Genomic DNA, 20891 nt, shown 5'->3' on the forward strand with positions numbered 1-20891 from the left:
ATAAGGAGATTTTTTGTGAAACTCACCTGTAAAATCTTTTTTTCGTCTTTCACATTGGGGGACACAGACCATGGGTATAGCCTAGGTCATTACTAGGAGGAGACACTATGCAAATAAAAAAAAAAAAGAGAGAGCTCCTCCTCCCAGGGCTATACCCCCATGCTCCACCGGGAGGACCCCAGCGCGTGCAAAAGCAGTAGGAGAAGGAGACAAAAAACTACAGAGACCAGAACAAAGGAATACCGCCATTGGACCGATAACCCTAAGGTCCCGAAGAACTAAACCAACCCCTCCTGCAACAGGCAAGAATGGGAGGGAGCTGTGTCCCCCAATGGAAAAGATGAGAAAAAGATTTTACAGGCGAGTTTCACAAAAAATCTCCTTTTCTCGCACATTCCATTGGGGGACACAGACCATGGGACGTCCCAGAGCAGTCCATGGGGTGGGAAAAAGATCAGCACATCCAGGGGGAAACACCCAGCGGACAAACAGGAACCACCACCTGCAATACCTTGCGCCCAAGGACAGCATCAGCCGATGCCAAAGAGTGCAGTTGGTAAAACTTTGTAAAAGTATGTAAGGACGACCAGGTGGCCGCCTTACAAATTTGAGATGCCGAGGCGTGATTACGCCTAGCCCAAGAGGCCCCCAGCTGGGGGAACCCTGCCACGGGCACGATAGGCCGCGGCAATAGCCGACCGAATCCACCGAGCTACCGAGACCTCGGAAGCCGCCAGAACTTTACGAGGCCCTTCAGGAATCACGAAAAGGGCATCAGTACAGCGGAAAGGGGCAGTAACCAACAGGTACACTCACAGAGCACGGACAACGTCCAGGGAATGGAGAGCGCGCTCCTTTGCGATTCGCAGGGCATGGACAAAAAGAGGGCAGGACTATATCTTCATTAAAGGTGGAAGGCAGAGACCACCTTGGGCAAATATAAAGGGACCGGACGTAGCACCGCCTTATCCTGGTGGAAGACCAAAAAGGGCTCCCTAGAGGAAAGAGCGGCCAGCTCCGATACCCTCCTGATCGAGGTGATGGCCACCAAAAAGACCACCTTCCAGATGAGAAGACTCAAAGAAACCTCCCTCAGAGGCTCAAAGGGAGCCGCCTGGAGGGAAGACAGAACCAAATTGAGATCCCAGGGGGGCAGGGGAGGAACATACGGAGGGACCGAATGTGCCACCCCTTGTAGGAAAGTCCTCACTGGACCGAGCAGAGCCAGGGATCGCTGGAAGAAAATGGCTAGAGCCGAGACCTGGCCTTTAAAGGGAGCTCAGGGACATTCCCATCTCAAGGCCCGACTGGAGAAAGGAGAGGACCACTGGAACCGAGAAACGAAGGGGAAAAACGCCTAGCTTCTCACAAAAGGCAAGAAAGGCCTTCCAGGTACGATAGTATATCCGGGAGGAAACTGGTTTTCTGGCCTTGATCATGGTCTTCACAACAGAGTCCGAGAAGCCCATCTTCTTCAGGATGGCGGTCTCAACAGCCACGCCGTTAAACGAAGTGACCGTAAATTCTGGTGGAAGAGTGGTCCTTGAGACAGTAGGTCCTCCCTGAGAGGAAGAGGCCACGGAACGTCTGCCAGCATCAGAGTGACGTCCGAGAACCAGGCGTGGCGAGGCCAATCGGGAACAATGAGAATGGTCGGAATCCCTTCAGACGTGATCTTGCGAAGATCCTTTGGTAGTAGAGGCAGTGGTGGAAAGACATAAAGGAGGGGGAAGCCTTGCCACGGAGACAGCAGCGAGTCCAGCCCGTACGCCTCCGGATCCCGAGCACGGGCCAGGAACGTGGGAACCTTGTTGTTGAGCCTGGATGCCATCAGGTCGACGTCCGGGCAGCCCCACCGGCGACAGACGTCCTCGAAAACCTCCAGATTTAAAGACCACTCTCCTGGATTCACTGTGTCGCGGCTGAGAAAGTCCGCCTTCCAATTGTCGACCCCTGGGATGTATACTGCCAACAGTACTGGAACATGAGTCTCCGCCCACTGGAGGATCCTTTCCGCCTCCTGCATCACTGTCCGGCTGCGAGTCCCGCCCTGGCGGTTGACGTAAGCCACGGCTGTGGCATTGTCCGACTGGACCCTTACCCGGTGACCTGCCAGGAGAGGAGTCCAATGAGAAAGGGAGAGGAAAATTGCTCTGAGCTCCAGCACATCGATCGGAAGGCGGGCTTCCGCCACCAACCAAACCCCCTGCACCGTCCGGGCCTGGAGAACACCACCCCAACCCAGGGGGCTGGCGTCGGTGGTGACGACTGTCCAGGAGATCGGAAGGAAGGACCTCCCTGAAGTCAGGTTTTGAGAGGACAGCCACCAACGGAGTTCCACACAAACCCGAGACGGACCCGAGAGTCCAGACCGCACGATGTCCTGTCCCAAAAGGACAGGATCGCCCGCTGCAGAGGCAGAGTGTGAAACTGGGCAAAGGAGACGGCCTCGAAGGAGGCCACCATAAGCCCCAGAACCTTCATGCACTCCCGGGTGGAGAAACGTCGGGAGCGCAGTAGGCGAGATACCGACTCCTGAATCCGAGAGGACTTGGAATCCGTAAGGAATATCCGAGCTGCCATGGTGTCCAGAATCATCCCTAGGAAGGTCACCCTCTGAGAGGGGTGAAGAGAGGACTTCTGGACATTGATCAGCCAGCCGAACTGTTCCAGAGTCTTAACAGTAATTCGGATGCTGTCCTTGGCCTGGGGAAGAGAGGAAGCCTTTATCAGTATGTCGTCCAGGTAGGGCAACAGAGATATGCCCCTAGTACGGAGAAGCGCCAAGATCTTCGTGAATACCCGAGGGGCCGTAGCCAGCCCAAAGGGAAGGGCGACAAACTGGTAATGCTGCCCGCCGACAGCGAAGTGCAGAAACCTGTGGTGAGATTCTGCTATAGGGACATGCAAATAGGAGTCTTTGATGTCCACAGGCGCGAGGAACTCCCCTGGAAGAAGAGAAGCAATAACGGAGAGGAGGGATTCCATCCGGAACCTCCAGACCCGCAGAGACCTGTTTAACAGCTTCAGGTCTAGAACCGGACGCACCGATCCCTCTTTCTTTGGCACAACGAATAGGTTGGAGTAGAAACCTGCGCCTTGCTCCTCCAGGGGGACTGGAACAATCACTCCCCTGTCGAAAAAGGGAAGAGACTGCCTGCAAAAGGGCCGAGGCCCTGACCAGATCCCCCGTAACCCGAGAAGGGAAGAAACGCTCCGGAGGCCTGGAAGCAAATTCTATTTTGTAACTGGATTTTACAATTTTCAGGGCCCAGGCGTCCTGGAAGTGAGCACTCCAAACATGTTGAAAGGAGAGCAATCAGCCCCCCACCGTAAGAGGTGGGGGCGCCCCTTCAGGCGGAGGACTGCTTGGGAGCCGCGGGGCAGGCTGATTGTGGCCGCGGGCGCCAGGAAGGCTGGGGCTTAAAGGCAGGCTTCTTGCGGGAGTCCTGAGAGCCACCTGGAAAGGGGGCCGCCGCAGATCTGGAAGAGGAGAAGCGACGAAAGGACTGGTTCCTAGAACCGGAGGACCGAGCTCCAAAAGTGTGCTTGGATCTAGATTGGGGCAGGTTGGTACTCTTGCCCCCGTCACGTCCGAGATAATCTCGTCCAGCTTAGCACGAAAAAGCCTGGAACCCGCAAAGGGGATGTTAGTTAGGGAACGCTTGGCGGAAGAGTCAGCGTCCCCAAACCTTCAACCAGACTTCTCTGCGCTGAGTGACCAAAAGGGCCGAAACCCGCGCAAAAGAGAATGCTAACATCAAAGGAAGCTTCACAGAGAAACTTCGTCGCCCGAGACATCTGGAGAATAAAGTTCAAGGTGTCCGCAGAGGCATCCTGCTCCGCTAGGTCCTGATGGTGGCGCTGCAACCATACGGAAAGCACTCTGGATACCCAGGCGAAAGCGGGCCGCAGGCCTGTGCCTGCCAGAGAGTGAAGATGGCTTTGGACAGAGAATCCAAACCCCTGTCAACCGAGTCCCGTAGAGATGAACCGTCCAAGACAGGTATGGCCGTATTCTTAGCCAATCTGGCCACCGGCGGGTCGACCTTAGGAGGAGAAGACCACTGCTGCACATTTTCTGCCGGAAATGGATAAAGAGTATCCATGCGTTTCGTGGCAGAAAACCGGTGATTAGGGCAGTCCTAGGCCTTAGAGAGGACCTTGTCGAATTCGACATGTATGGGGAATACAACAGTTTGTGGTTTCCTAGAGTGGAAAAGAGGGAATTCCTGGCTACCAGCGGAAGGAGATTCCCCCTGGATATCAAAAGTATCCCGGACCGCCGCCACCAAGTCTGCCACCATAGTGGACAGTTTGGGCGAGAGTTCCAGCTCTGTGTCCTCGTCAGAACTGGATCTTTCCCCTTTCGATCTATGGTCCCTGCGAGAAGGGGAAGTGTCTGAACGGGCCTCCAGGCGAGGAGGGGAAGCAGAATCATCCGAGGAAGGATGCTGCTGTGCACGCTGCCTCTTAGCGGCCGAGCGTCCTCTGTGGGAACCACTGGGAAGTGGATTGGTGTTCGCCACAGGATCCGTGGACGCCATGCGTTCCATGAAGGGCATGGCGGCCCGAAAGACTTGGGCTAAATCAGTGGCTGCCCTAGAAATGGCAGAGGCCCAAGCGGGTTCTGCGGGCTCCGACGGGGCAGAGGGGGGACTGGGCTGAGTGAGAGGAGGAGAAGGGGGGAGGGGGGGATGATGATCCTGTCCAGAGGCAAGGCAAGAGTCACAGGATCCAGTGACCGATAGAGGCAAACAGCAGACCTTACATGGCCCCAGTGGGGCCTGAGGAGCAGACTTGGATTTTTGGGGGGCCCCAGGTTTCGGCATGATGGCAGCAATCCCTGCAAAGAAAGGGGTCAGGGTCTCCTACCGTTCCTGCAGCACGCTGAGTAAACCCTATCCTACCGCGACAAGTGTGGAGCCGGGAGCAGCCGCGTGTGGAGAGCACTGAGACGGAAGCGCCGGAGCTGAAGAAATAGGGCTCCGCCCACAAATCTCGTCAAATCGCGCGCGCGGGAAGTATGAAAAATAATAGAGTCGCAGCCGCCGGAAGGGTAGGAGAGCCCGCTTCTATAGAGCACCGCTGTGGGAGAGCCGAGGAAGCTGCCACTTCTGCAAGAGCGATTGCCCCAGACAGGAATCCTTCCCCCCTTCAACCACCCACTAAGCGGCCCAAAGTGTCACACCGGGAGACAGAGGGAGGACAGAGAGCTCTGCAGGAGTGCAGTGTACTTATCTGCGTCCTGCAGTCTTCGCCCTCTGCTCCACACCAGCGGAGGTCACCTCTTCAGTCAGCTGGCACAAGGAGTGGCAGTGATCTGGTAGGACGGCAGGATAGGTGACCCCAGATCTGGTAGACCGCCAGAGCTGCAGGTCGAGCCCGGTTCCACTTAACTTCTTGGGGGAGGGGGGGTAGCCGGTGACGCCAGTTAGACCCCGGCGCTCGCTCCACCTAGAGACCAGGGAAGCAAAATTGCGACCCTGCGTCCTCTGCTGAAAAAAAAAAAAAAAACAGGAGTAGAGTCTAAAATGTCACCTCCTTATCCGACACTAAGCAAGACTGGGGTCCTCCCGGTGGAGCATGGGGGTATAGCCCGGGGAGGAGGAGCTCTCTTTTTTTATTGGCATAGTGTCTCCGCCTAGTAATGACCTAGGCTATACCCATGGTCTGTGTCCCCCAATGGAATGTGCGATAAATATCGTTATCGCGATAAATTTCTCAATATCGTTATCGTGGGAATATTTTTGATATCGCCCAACCCTAGATACAACTATTAGAAAATGGAGTCTGAAATGAAAGCTGCAGATATGTACAGCTTTCACTGGGACTAATTTCTAAGGGTTGTAACTTGCAAGGTGGCTAGTCTAGTGCCACAACCTTGGTCTTGTTTAAAAGAATAGATTATACACTTTAAAACTAGACCAAAATTGTAACTAGCCCAATGACAGCCTTACTCACACATCAGTGTTCGGTCAGTGATTTCCTTCAGCGATTTTGAGCCAAAACCAGGTGCGGCTCTAAACACAGAACAGGTGCAGATCTCGCTATTATACCTCATCTCTCTGTAGCACCGTTCCTGGTTTTGGCTCACAATCCCTGGTGGAAATCACTGACCAAAAAAAAAAAAAAACTGACGTGTACATTCAAAACAGTACTGTTCTTTCCTGCCTACGGGTGGCTGCACAGGAAGGTCATCAAACAAAAGCAGGATTTCTAGTAAGTTCTAAAAAGTAACAAGCTAGCAGGGCACTTTCAAAACCCAACACACTTAACTTACCTGTATTGGTATGGAAATGTTTTGATCATGCCCCAGAGTTCCTCGGACAAACATGCATTACAATCCATTAACGTTAATGACGGGAGTAAAACTTGGTCCGTGATGCTTAGAAAGCAGCTGAACAGGACTTCCTGTGGTAAAGGAAGATATATTGGATCGGTTAGAAGCGGTTATACCAGAAACCAAAATTACTTCCATGTCTTTCCGTACAAAAAGAAAAAGAGCGAGAAGATTCCCATTTTGCTAACCATGCTGCAGGGAAAAATACACTGGGCTAGTCTGATCAGTGACTGGAGGATAAGACCATCAAAGACAGAGGCCGATGACAGCCACTTTCTGACTGTATTTTATTGACTCCAAATGATCTTAGCAGAATGGTAGGTATGTTTGCTCACATGTATAAACACAAGCATATACAGAATGTATTATCCGTCCGTGTTACTGTCCTAACCATGGATTTAGCTGGCCCAAATTGATAGCTATCTACAACCCATGGTCAGGCCATGATACACTTGAGAAACACTGATTGATAACACGCCGCGGCGCACCCACAAATCCGGCCTAAAACTCTACTAGGTTATAACTCCTGCAGTTTTAGCAGATATTACTTTGTTACAGTAAAGTCCCAACTTTAAAACCACAACACTTACAATCCTCTCTCTCTCTTCTGCTTTACTTGAATCAGTCTGAAACTGAGAATAAAAGAGTAAATTACGCAGTTTGATTTGACTGTTCTGTAGAGCATGCAACTGAAGCACAGTATTTCATTATAAATTTATATACTTTTATTATGCATAAAAACGCTCATTACTAATTTGAAATTAATTAAAAGGAACATAACTACAGGGTCTATAAGGCCAGTATGAAGACTTAAGCGAGTGCCAATCGACCCGTTTCATCATCAAAAGGCGCGCATTATGGCCCAACATCGGGAGTTAAAAAGGACCCTCATATACTGCACTAACCTATAGAACAGGGATCAGCAACCTTTGGCACCCCAGGTGTTCTGAAACTACAACTCCCAGAATCTTTTCACTTCTATGGGAGTTACAAGAACAGCCAAGTGTGCATGCTGGGAGTTGTAGTTTCACAGCAGCTGGAGTGCCGAAGGTTGCTGATCCCTGCTAAAGAAGAAAATGCAACATGGAAATAAAAGAATTCACACATGGAGAAATAATTTCACTACACATTACCTAAGGTGAACAACTCAGAAGTAGACTAGAATTTACAGGGAAAGAAAAACGGGGAAATGGCTGACTGGTATAAAACAAAGCAGATCTGTCAGCTCTCTCAATAGTTCAGGGAATTCTTGTATCCATAATGAAATTCAGAAAAACTTTACTAAACATTATAAACTAAACTGACAACCGAGGGTCTGTCCATGCACTCATACTGGTAGACTCTAAGGGGCTCATTTGTGAACTTATATACACCAAGACTGGCAAAGGAAAGGCTGAAGTATCTGACCACGCAAAGCAGACTCCTCTGTTTCAGAGGCACGTTGTAAAATAAAAGTGGCAACTTGGTTGGTTGCCAATTGCTCTAATTCTCCTTTTCATCAGCTCTGCTCTATTGCCCATTCAGTATCCCAGTATATTGTGTGAGGGGATTGCTGACATGGGACACAGTATACAGTACTACCAAAGTCATGCAGGGATACCCGTGTGCATGTGTTTAGCTGACAGTGCAGTATAATACACTACACCACAGCATCTGGCCTGTGGCCATGCTGCCATATCTAGACGTACTGAAACAGTCCCCTGAATGAAACCCAAGAGGAAGGGCACGTTTGATGAAGCTGGGCAAAGCTGAGCATGGTGGACTTCACCAGGACAATAATTCGGTCCGGAAGTCCTGATCATTTACAACACCACAGGGTTAAAATAGGACAAGCCATTCCACGACACAAGTCAGTGACAACCAATAAAACCTAGGGGAGAATGAGCTCTTTGAATTAGGGAAATCCATGCTATTTGACTTCCTTGAATTCAGTCCCCACACATGGTCAGGGCATGACGACCACATCAATCTAAAGTGTGGATGCTAACAGATTTCTACAGAGTCATTAGTGTGCTTTCCATGTAATGGGGAATGCAGATTTTATGATGTGATCACATTTTAAAAAAGCTTTCAAATAAAAGTTTATAAGCACTTGGGGGAAATTAGTCAAACCAACACAAGAGAAAAGAGAAGACATCGGGGCCCTGTTATGAGGCTTTTTAAACATATTAAATACTTAACATACTTAAATTTAGGTGCCGCCTGCGTTTTTACACCACCCTCGGCACTGGGAAGTGGCCAATAGACCCGGCAAATTCACTAACCAAGAAACTGGCGTAAATGACTGAAATCTCCTGCAGTCAGGGGCTGGAGTAGATTTCTGTCGAGGCGCATGGACTGTTGGAGGATGTGCCCAATTTATGACGAGGCCTGTATCTTCTGGCAGCGGAGCGAGTATCAAACTAATAAACCACCCCCCATTATCGACAGTAACCAAAATGAAATACACAAACCTCATAAGCTTTCATGAAAGATTTGCCCAGGCGGACTATTTTTGCTAGTAAAATGGGATCATGCGACAGGTATGGTCCAAGGAAACAAAGCATGCTGAAAACGTCCCTTCTTAAGTCTTCAAAGCATTCCACTGGTTTGGGGGCTTTCTTGCTGGACAATGCGAACACACGAGATCCCTTGGCACCTTTGGGCACTCCAACCCTAGGAGGAAAAAAAAAAAAAAAAAAAGATATTACATACAAAATTTACTGCACATATAGATTCTACAATATGGCTTTATTCAAAATGTTACACCACTTGGCTTCTGTAGCTTCTATGTGTCACAGTATAGTCGCCAGATCATTGTGTATCAATAATTATCAGCCCAACCCATCAACAGCGGTATTAGTAGGGATGGCAATAATCAATGTGTGTGTGCGTGCCGCCAAACTGTGATCAATATAAATTGCAACAGGGCTGGAAAATATTTTAATATTGATGTTTGAGCAACATTTGACCTTATCAATAGAGATTACAACAGCAAGACTTAGAAAACACAATCAGTTGTGTTAGAAAAAAAAAAAAAAAGCCCTTTAAAAAGGGTTCTCCTATTTTCTCATATTGATGACCAAGGTCATCAATATTAGATCAGCGGGGGTCCAACTCCCGACACCACTGCAGATCAGCTGTTTGTGAAGGCACTGGAGCTCGCAGCTTAGCCTACATCACTGTACATCAATCACTGCCTAGGTGCAGCTCAGCCCCATTGTGGGGATGAGCTGCGATACCAAGCACAGCCGCTATACAATGTACGGCACTGTGTTTGGTAAGCAAGAGACGGCTGCGGCACTACTGCTCGGCACTGGACCCACACCGATCACATACTGATGACCTATCCTGAGGATAGGTCATCAGTATAAAAATCATGGGAAACCCCTTTAATAACCAAATGTTATTTCAGCCTCTTCTTGCCTGCCTTTATTTTGGATCCCTCATTGAGAGACCAGAATAATAACTAGTTAAATAATTAAACAATGCAGTATTATTTGGATTATTTAAAGGGGCTGTATCATTTTGCTGTTTTCTGGTGAAATGGGACTAAGCGCTGGCCCCAGGCAGCTGAGCCCCCTCAGACCCCCCTACAGATCATATACTGATAACTTATGCAGGGGATAGGTCATCAGTATAAAAGTCTTGGAAAACCCCTTTAAACTTTTACAGACACTCTCATTATTCATTTACAAACATAAAATATCTAGCGTTGCACTGAAAAGACCATGGGGTGTTACTCTCCTTGACATTGACATTGGTAATTAAAGGACTGGTGAAAGTACCTTCGGTACAGGGGCTCTATAGTGACATGGATAAGGTGACACAGTGCTAATGCGATAGGCTTATGTGATGTGGCATAAAATGGAGGCATCTGATCCATTATGCTTTGGGCATGCTGCCAGTCCCTGATCTTCAGAAGAGCTTCCAGTAATCCAAGTTTCTGGTTGTCAGGAGCCTGAGAAGAAACCAACCGCAATCAGTAAGGCCTTGTTCACATTGCCATTCTTATCAACACTGTACTGATCTGTTATAGGAGCAGCACAACAAAATTACAAAAGTGCCAGATTGTCCCGGACAAAGCTGTTCAGCATGCAGAATTATTTTGCCTGGCATTTCTGACGGATGCAGATATGAACACAGCCCAAGTAAGCCAAGCAAGAGAGATAGTGGCTTGTAGAAGACCGTATTCACAAGTGACTTATAAGACTTAACACTTGGGGTTGGTCCACACCTCCGTTTAGCTCATCTGGTACTGTTTACCAGATCTGGCCTAGTCGGATGCTGCCTTTCACTGCAGGACATCATTGACTATAATCGGATCTGGCAGGGATCTACACTGGCACGAGTGCCAGGTTTCGCTCAAACAAAAAATGCTGCATGCATTGTTATTTCTTCAGCCAAAACTGCGCACTCTTGCTGGAAGGCGGCCACGTTCCGATTATAGTCAATGGGGTCCGGCGGCGAAAGGCAGTATCCGACTAGGCCAGATCTGTCTCTGATTCTCTGCCTGAACAGCCTGCTGGACCAGCGAAACGGATGTGTGAGCCAACTCGACATCACTGTAACCAAGTAAAGCTTTTCAATAATGGTTAGAGTTAGGCCAGTCGCAAGCAGGGGGTGGTCTGAAGTCAAGAAACCACCCTGCCAACTCCACCATGAAAAGTGATCAGCATAGATCAGTGTGCATATTTCTGTCAAAATGCTGAGAATAAGTCTGTCAGATAACACAGACATTGGCTTTCCTGCCAGAGGAACATATGATTGGGCATGTTTATAATCCAATATGCGCAATCATGCGTTTTCCCGATACACAGCCGACATTTAGCTAAAGTATAAGGGAAGCTTTAAACAATGTTTACTTTGGTAAAGTATGCTCTCTGTTCACTTGGTGGGCCCCATTATGGAGATAGCAGCAGGTCTTAGGGGTGGGACCCTCACCTATCTGACTAGGGATGAGCGAATCGACTTCAGATGAAACATCCGAAGTTGATTCGCATAAAACTTTGTTCTAATACTGTACGGAGCAGGAGCTGTAAAGTATTAGAATGTATTGGCTCAGTGGTACCTAGGAACCGAACCAGAGTTCGGGAATTACTATAATTTTTTTTTTTTCAGTACAAACTAATTTATGAAGTTAATGCGCGAAGCAATAACTTCGGCTCATCGGAGCTCCGTACAGTATTAGAACCGAGTTTTATGCAAATCGACTTCGGATGTTTCATCCGAAGTCGATACGCTCATCACTATATCTGACTTTTATGACATTTTCTAACTGTTGAGATAGGAATATCCCTTTAAAATAAAAACATCTTAAAAGTTTACAAAAATGTCTTAAGACGACTTTCCTGAAAAGTAAAAAGGGCATCAAAGTAACATGTCAGCAGAAGTAATAAATATGCTGGGACACCGGGAAATGATGAACATTCTTTGTAAGTTAATAATTTTACCGCTGAGCATATAATGAAATTATGCTGCTTTCAACGATAAAATATGAATTGAAGCTTGCGTTCGGCTCATTTTCGCTGCCTCTTGAGGACCGTTCTGCAATTTTATTTACATCCTTGGCACTAAACTAAACAAAGCATGAAGTCATTCTGCACAATCCAATTTCAAAGAAAACTTAAGGAAAAGAATCAGAATAATACCAAGAACATAAAACACTACAGGCAAATGCAATGGGTGGAAATGAGGTTCTGTTTGCAGGTACCAGTTGCAATCAGCAGGACAACCATAAGAATGGAGAATGAATGAGACTCATGAATTAGAAAGCAAAAAGCACATTCTTTTCCAAATGCCACGTCAGTCACCAATGCCCATAGTTATCTAAAAGTACTCAGCGGCTACTACAACACGACCACAAAGACACCTCCCACGTTTCCTCCCTTCCATGCAGAAATGACAGATCCAATACGCATTATGCAGAAGTGTCTATAACTCCAGTGGCCACTGGTAATAGCGGCTTTTACCATTTCACAGCTAGCTCCATTAGCCAGGACAGTTTAGTTTTTATGAAATAGAAAATTCATACAGGCAAATTGCCCAAACTGCACTCGGCACTTGGAGAACAGAGGCACCTTCATGCAATTTTGTGGCAAAGTGTCAATTCCCTCTTTTTTTTAAATGCTTAAAAATGATAAAAGAAATGTCGGAACCAAACAGAAAATTTGACACCTAACAAGTATATAAAAAAAAACAAAAAAAAAAACAGCAGTTTAAGATGAGCCGAATTCTAAACGTCAGCTTACGTCTGTGGGAGTTAGACTGGAGATGGGTGCAAATCCGAGGTTTGACCCACATCTCAGACATTTATAGCAAAACCTGTGGATATCCCGTCCAACAAGAAAATAATCCTTTAAAGAGAACCAATCGCCGGGAAATGCAGTGCAGTCTCCAAGCATATTTTATAGCGATAGTTTTCTAGTAAAATTTTTTGGTAAAACTTGTGATTTATTAATTAATGTGTCTGCTCTAAGCTCCGCAGCCCAGAGAGTGGCCTCATCAGCGACTGACAGCTCTCTCTATACCCACACACTTATAAAGGATATGGATATAGATAGAGATATATATATATATATATAAATATAATGGATAGCGTTTTTCTGTGTAAGTGTATATACCAAGAGAGCTGTCAGTCATTGAAAACATGGCCTCCGTGTACAACCAAACTCAGAAGGAGCAGTGACCCAATATATAAATGACACATTTTGCTGAATCTTCCCACAAAGCTATACATCACTCTGCTCAGCTCCTCCTGCTGCTGTATAACATGCTGGTTTCTCTCTATTCCCTGCGTTTCTCAGTTACTGTGCACAAGGAAGAGAGAACAGAACTGCCAGTGGTTAGTAATGGCAGAAAATGTCCCTGTATAGCTACTGTAAGGTTAATCCAGCGTCACACCTACTGCTCTGCCACTAAGACCACGCTGAGGAAGATCACACCAGACCGAAACGTCCGGGAATTCTGATTTATGTGGCGACATACTAATTATTCACTCTGGATGTATATAACGATAATCTGTAAACAAAATAAAATGTAAAAACATTTGCACAAGAATTGGAGTGCCGTGGATTAACCTTACACTTGTTCTACAACTCTCACGGGCACGCACATTGGATTCAAGGTGTGCAGAGTACACATCTCTTCAACCTGTATAGCTACTGTCAGTGCTAAGCGCTGGAAAACTGTTCTCCTCTCAGTAACTAAGAGGGAATAGGGCTTCTGGCGTTCAGGGCTGACAGTAGGTATACAGGGACATAGTGCACAGTCAGCACTAAGCGCTGGCAGTTCTGTTCACTCTTCACGCGCTCAGTAACTTAGAAGCGCAGCGAACACAGATAAACAGCAGAGCCGCCAGCAGTTTTTTCTACTTGCAGCAAGTCAGATAGGTAGGCAGAGAAGGCACATATAGCAAGGCTGGGGTAGTGAGCTCCAGCCTGCCTCTGTATGTACAGTTGTCTTCAGCATTAAGTAGAATACTGAAGACAAGAGACTCTTGGTAAAGCTCATTTAGAGACTTTTGACACCCTGTTTTCTAGCAAAAATAAATAAAATTTCCCTAATAAAGTTTATCACAGAAATGTTTAATATTCCTGTCTCTACACTATATAATAATAAATACAGTTACACCTTAATAGCAGCTCACGCAATTATCCGCCAGCACCGGGGGCCTGAATTCCACTAATCGCTAGTGGAATAGGCCTGGGAAGGAACCATTTTGTGCATGGATGTACTTCTAATGAGCAGTTTTTGAGCACTTGGCCTGGTTGGGAAGCTTTTCGGTCCTTCTCTTACATTGTAGGTGCAGGTTTCACAAACGTTCTTTTTTTTTTTTTGGGGGGGGGGGGGGGGGGTTTACCCCTTGTTCCTTCTTCCCTTATGTTGCCTCTGAATTTTTACGTAGCTACCTATAGTCTCTGTCTAATCCTTATTTTCACAGTTGTTTGTGTTCCTTGTTTTGTTTTTTTTACATCTTCTATTACAGCTTTTTATTATACTTACTACTTTTCACATTACAAAAAACCCAGCCTCTTTCTACTTTGCCTTCCGCACATTTTGTTCTAAAATTGTTGTCACAACTTTGTTTTTAAAATTGTTGAAAACTTTCAAGGTGGTAGGCCACTTTATAAGAATATGACTTACATAGGTATACAGGGCATGCTGTGGCACAATAAACCCACAGCTGGCCGATTCAGCCACTGTCCAGTGCCCGCGCTGAGAACTATGCAGCTGTCAGAGTAAACCATATGACTGCTACTGACTGCGTGCCCGTTCCGCAGATGGCCAGCAGGGGACTGCTTAGCAGCAGGCCAGGGTATGGCCATTTTATTTATTTATTTTATGCACTTATACAGCGCTACTATATTCCGCAGACATTATCATCCAACTGTCCCCAATGGGACTCACAATCTAAGGCCTCTATCAGTAGGTCTTTGGAGTGTGGGAGAAAACCAGAGAACCCAAAAGGAAACCCACGCAAACACAGGGATCAGACAAACTCCATGCAGATGTGGTCCTTGGTCCGATTCAAACCTAGGACCCCAGCGCTGCAAGGCACAAGTGTTTAATGTATATTCTTATGTCCAAACCCTTCAAGAAAGGTAGAATACACATAAATAATCACCAGTATGCATAACGAGAATTTCAGAAATCCGCAAAGGTTTAGCAGACTATAACTTTTACCTTCTCCGCTTTTTCCTCGTCCTTTTCTTTCTCTTTATCTTTTTCTTCTGACTTTTCAGATGAAAGAACCACCATCGTCATTTTTCTCATTAGCTGTCTCGCTTCTACAACTTCTTTTTTGTGTTCTTCAAGAATGCTGCTATCTAATGGCAGAAGCTAGAGCAAAAAGTTACATAGTGAATACTTGAGGTGCAATTTTTAGATTTGCGAATACAGAAGACTAACCTGACAACAAGCAAGATACCATTTCTCACTTTTAGACTTACATGTACATAAAGGTCTTCCAAATCAATCAAATTATATTGTAGAAGAACAGCAGCGACCCTGTACAAAGAAGTGGGGGTCTCTCCATTAGGCTCCTACAAAGACAAGCAGCTCATGAAGACAAAAAGCCATAGAAAACCAAACCCAGTACTCAAACATTTTAAAAGGAACGACCGGCTACCTGGTAAAACTTGAATTTAAATCCAAGGATGTGGCAGAGCGTCTGAGGTTCACACATACCCATGTAAGATTCAAGTAGTGGGACAAAAAAATCATCATGATCTGGTCTGCATTCATATATTTCCAAGATGATATCCAAAACTCTATTTGGATCCAAGTTAAAACATCCTTAAAAAAAAATATATATATATATATTATAGACAGAATATTTATTTTTATATATATATATATATATATATATATATATATATATATATATATATATATATAATTATTATTATTTTTTTAGATTATATAATATAACACACACAAAATAGACCAAAACACGTTAAAAATAAAAATAAGGACCTGTCTCGGCCATTCAGCTCAGACAGGAGTCCGAATACCTGAGAGCATAAAGCAGGGCTGAGGTCAACCTCGCACAATCTAAATGCGGCCATTACAAGGGAAGGCCAGGTTGCGCCTACGGCATTTCCGGCTGCAGTCCTTGCTTATCAATGTCAGTGCGAATACAAATAATGAGACTGACCTTCAAGTCATTCTCATTCCTCTTAACCATTTCATAGGTCGGCACTAATAGATTTTTGTGCCCAATATCTATGTGCTCAACTCTAATAGTGACTGAATTGACCGAGACATGGTTCGATACGCAGATGACCATATTTCCAAGTGTGACATATAATTACTACAATGCGCTGTAAAAACCAAATAAGAATTAAAGGGGTTGTACAAAGATCCACAGGAAAGATGATAATCGGTAGGAGCCCGAATGCTGGGACCCCAGCAATAACGAGAAAAAGGGGACCTGTGTGACCCATTTGAAAGTAGTGCTGGTTGAGCATTTCCACGGCTGCTGCATGTAATTTTTACGAGACTGCCGAAGATAACATAGTACATATGGCCACATGACATAAGGGGAACCGGTCACCGCCGCGGCCAGTGATGAGCTGCAGCAATGTAAAACTGGAGCATCGCAGGCCTGGAGGAGAAGGAGTGGGGAGCCAGCAAGCAGGTAAACTAACTTCCCTTTACTGTTCCAGCCAAGTGTGGGGGGGTGCTAAGTTCTCCCCATTCTTGCACATCCCCTATTAATGACCACTCCCCAGGATAGGTTATCAATATCTGATCGCTGGAGGTCCGACACTCGAAACTCCTGCTCATCAGCAACTGGAAGGGGCTGCAGCATTTTGCCGAGCACTGCAGCCTCTTCCTTGGTAGTTCAGCCGCAAGTGAATTGGACAGATCAGTACTGAGCCGCAATAACCATCCCAGCGATTATACAGGTGAAACTCGAAAAATGAGAATATCGTGCAAAAGTCCATTTATTTCAGTAATGCTAATTAAAAGGAATTGCATTAATGCAGCTTAAAATTAGAATATTGTGAAAAGGTTCAATATTCTAGGCTCAAAGTGTCACACTCTAGTCAGCTAATAATCCATACCCCCTGAGCAAAGGGGACCTCAAAATTGTGACTTTGGGGTTTCATAAGCTGTAAGCCATAATCATCCAAATTATAACAAATAAAGGCTTGAAATCTCTCGCTTTGCCTGTAATGAGTCTATCACATACGTTAGTTTCACCTTTTAAGTTGCATTCCTGAAATAAATGAACTTTGCAACATATTCACATTTTCACAGTTCAGACACTGATGACCTATCCTGAGGGTAGGTTACCAACACTTCATTCCCAGAAAGCCCCTTTAAATATCTTACCATTTTAATATAATATGGTGGTACATAAAAAGAAGCAAATTTCACAGTTGTCAATAAGTTTGACAACTGTGTATATAAAAACTTCTGGGAAACAGTGTAAGTGGATAAAATGAGCTGCTCCTCAGGGTATTAATGGTCAATTAAAGGGGTACTCTCCTTCAGTTGCGCAGCTATTTTCTGAAGTCCCATAGTGGTAAATGGAGAGGACGCTGTTCTTGAGACAGAATCAAGTCAATACACTCTGTAAATGTCCCAGATAGAACTCTTTTAAGAGGAAAATGTTATGGTTTTAAAATTAGAAAAAAAAACAAAAAACTAATTTCAATAGAATATTATATTTCTGGTTATAGAGGCCTTTTGGGTGCATTTTACTTTACTGGAATGTATTCATGACTGAAATCAATCGTTGGTATATTCTCATATACTGCAAGCTTCTCAGTGCCCCTCAGTGTGAAATCTATCAGCCGAGCTCCTACCCGTACTCACTGCGCTGCGGCTCCATTGATAAAATGTGTACAGCCCGCGTACTCCGCACACCGCTCACAAGTCAAGTAAATTTTAAGCGCACAGCAAAACATGTGCTTTAGGTAGGGAAAGGTATAATAAAAATACTAAATACATTAATAAACTAGATTACAAAAAGTGTTATTAGAGCATTAGGGACAGGTTAACAAAAATGTATACTAAAGTTCAGTTACTCTTTAATAAAACCCAATTACAAAAACAAATACGTTCCAGTAAAGAAAAAAAAAAAAAAAAAAAAAAAAAAAGCTGAAACATGTCCGTTCCTTTAATACAATAGCAATATCGATCAAAACTGTTCATGAGACACAAAGAACATGGCTAAGAAACCCGCCATACCAATCAAGGATTTGATATTCTCCAGGATTAAATCGCTCGTTATACTCCCCGACAGATCTTGCCCAAGCTCTGAAATTAATTTAGCATATCCTTCATTTTCTTCTCGTAATAAATTGAATTTCTGCTGTTTATAACTGCAATGGAGAAAAAAAATAAAAAATAATAATAATAATAATAATAAAACATTTTACAGTAAATAGCATGTTCTGAAAGACTGTACAGTTAGAGGAATCTGACAGCATTGAAACAGACAGACAGCAAACACAATAGGGCCAGTGAATGCCAAGCTGTGTGAATGCAGGCCGTCTGTCCCATCTGCCAAAATGTGCTTACATGGGCATCACCGGGCAATCAGATGACATTTGCCTGTGGAGACTGGGTTGTAAACAACAGAAAACAACAGACATGCCAACACCAAGGCCAACTCTGCTCTGTGTGAATCCTCCCGTCTGCTTCTCAGTACCTGGCACACTGGTTAATGGTCGTTTTAGGTTACAGGCCACAAATATAGACAGAATGAGGTGGGGTGGGGGGGCTTTATGGGGACCTTGCAATGCCATACTGTAGCATAATGACAGTTGCACCGCTACCCGCAGGTTGTCAGGTCTGCGACACATGAAAAGCCAGAATTTCTGTAGATTTGGTGACTTGTGCATCAAGGTAACTTGAAAGTCGCTACATGACCCCATTCACTTTCATTATGTTATGATGTACAGTAGCACAGCGGCGCTACGATAATTGGTTGTGCAACAGCCAAAGTCGCAGTGTAGCCATAGCCTAATAGCACGCAGCTTATGAGATCAGTCCGAATCAAGTGAATGCGACAGAGATCTGATACCAGGCGCAGGCACCAACAAACGTACGGAGCTCCAACAGGTCAAATCCTCCTAAATCTGGGAATTAAGCTAGTCAGAGAAGCTGCTGGATACCATGGAAGAGCATGTTTAGTGGCGCTCCTGTGCGTCTCCGCACTATGCATGATGGCAGATGCCCTCCAGTCCATTTGATAATGCTCATGCAGCCATCAATGGCAAACAATAGCATTCAATGAAGAAAGCAGAGGCTGCCTTGGTACTGCTGATGGCCACATCAGAGCACTACACAACATGCTCCTCCGGGCATCCAGCAGCTCCCCTGACCTCTTTTCCATGGAGAATGTCTGAGACTGGATGGAGCGATAGATCTCCATTCACAGAATCCAACAACCATCTTGGCTGAACTACAGCTGCAAGTTTAAAGAGCTTAGAATGTGATGCCACAGGAGGATATCCGACATCTTTATGACCGTTACCATGCCACAGTGGCGGGGCGATGCCTCCCAGTATTATTGTCAGGGTGGATAAAAATCAATGATTTAAAAAAAAATTAAAACATTTTTTTTATTTTATTTCAAATCAGATTATTTTTTTTTATATAAAATGCTTTTTGGAGGAAAATATACTACCATCCAAAGGTTATTCCATCATGAAATAAAGATTCGTTTTTTTTAATTATGTAGAATAAGGCTGTATATGTTAAATTTTTGGGGTAAATAAATTCCATTAATCCATTCACAATGTCATGCCCTTCCAGAGGTTTTTGTAAGATTATTGGGCAGTTTCTCTGCCTACAAGATATTATCACAGATGCTTGGTTTAGACTACTTTCACACTCGCGTTTGGTGCGGATCCGTCATGGATCTGCACAGACGGATCCGTACAGATAATACAAACGTCTGCATCCGTTCAGAACGGATCTGTTTGTATTATCTTTAACATAGTCAAGACGGATCCATCTTGGACACCATTGAAAGTCAATGGAGGACGGATCCGTTTTCTATTGTGCCAGATTGGGTCATAAAAAACGGATCCGTCCCCATTGACTTACACGGTGTGCCAGGACAGATCCGTTTGGCTCAATTTTGTCAGACAGACGGCAAAACACTGCTAAGCGGAATGGAGACAAAACGGAGGCAAACTGATGCATTCTGAGCGGATCCTTTTCCATTCAGAATGCATTAGGTCAAAACTGATCCATTTTGGACCGCTTGTGAGAGCCCTGAACGGATCTCACAAACGGAAAGCCAAAACGCCAGTGTGAAAGTAACCTTACTTTTGCAGTTCCCAAAACGGAATTTGACTCAGCAGAGATCACATGCCTCTTCTTCACATCAAAAAATGTTATAACATGAACAGAGTTGAAAAAAAGACCTTAATCCCAGCTACAAACCTATGAATACATAATCAAACTAATATGAAAAGTTGTTATTCAAAAAATCTTCATCTACTTGCATATTATAAGTTATACCAGCAAGAATTAGTCTTTATGTAGAAAACTAGGATTTAAATCAAATCCACCCTGATTATTGTGACCCTGTCTCAACATATGCCCTGCTGCAGAACCCAAAATAAAGGATGCATCACCTTGGTCGTGTGATCACTGATCAAGCACCACTAGCAGGTTATACTTTGTCAATCCCAGCTCAATCGTATTAAGTCTTCCAGTTATTTTCCAGTAGAGTAAGGGATAATTCCCATTTTGCAAAACTCACTTTTGTCTCAAAGCAAAACCTTGTATAGATAACACAGGATGACACGATTCACAATAGGTGATGTCTCAGCTAATCATCTCCCCCTCCCTGTACAATGACCTCTGCGCAGTTCACAGCTAGAAAACTCCCAGACGTCAATGAACATCTCCAGTCTATTGTGCCTAGGGTCCACATTTGGATGTCAAAGGACCATCATGTATTAGTAATTCATTATTCCAATATAACTAACCAGACAAATTAGAGCAAGAATTTACTTCTGAGCTGTAGAACAGTATAAGATTTTACAATACCACAAATTATTCACAAGCCTGCAATACGCAAAACCAGCGGAAGTTT

At 45.1% G+C, this 20891-nt stretch overlaps 1 protein-coding gene across 2 annotated transcripts in view; it reads right to left on the reverse strand.

Annotated features, from left to right (window-relative positions):
- THOC2 (THO complex 2) overlaps positions 1–20891 on the reverse strand; it is a 140522-nt gene that overhangs the window by 96996 nt on the left and 22635 nt on the right. For both annotated transcript variants that reach the window (XR_005774017.1, XM_040406139.1), the window contains exons 7-14: positions 18026–18159; positions 15453–15619; positions 15274–15366; positions 15008–15163; positions 10111–10283; positions 8797–8998; positions 6934–6975; positions 6284–6414 (exon numbers count right to left, since the gene is read on the reverse strand). Coding sequence is in view for 1 of the 2 variants with exons in the window: in XM_040406139.1 (XP_040262073.1) it covers positions 6284–6414; positions 6934–6975; positions 8797–8998; positions 10111–10283; positions 15008–15163; positions 15274–15366; positions 15453–15619; positions 18026–18159 (1098 nt within the window). In the remaining variant the exon portion in view is untranslated. The remainder of the gene's footprint in view (positions 1–6283; positions 6415–6933; positions 6976–8796; positions 8999–10110; positions 10284–15007; positions 15164–15273; positions 15367–15452; positions 15620–18025; positions 18160–20891) is intronic.

Source organism: Bufo bufo, chromosome 8 (genome assembly GCF_905171765.1).
Source record: "Bufo bufo chromosome 8, aBufBuf1.1, whole genome shotgun sequence".
Lineage (NCBI taxonomy): Eukaryota > Metazoa > Chordata > Amphibia > Anura > Bufonidae > Bufo > Bufo bufo.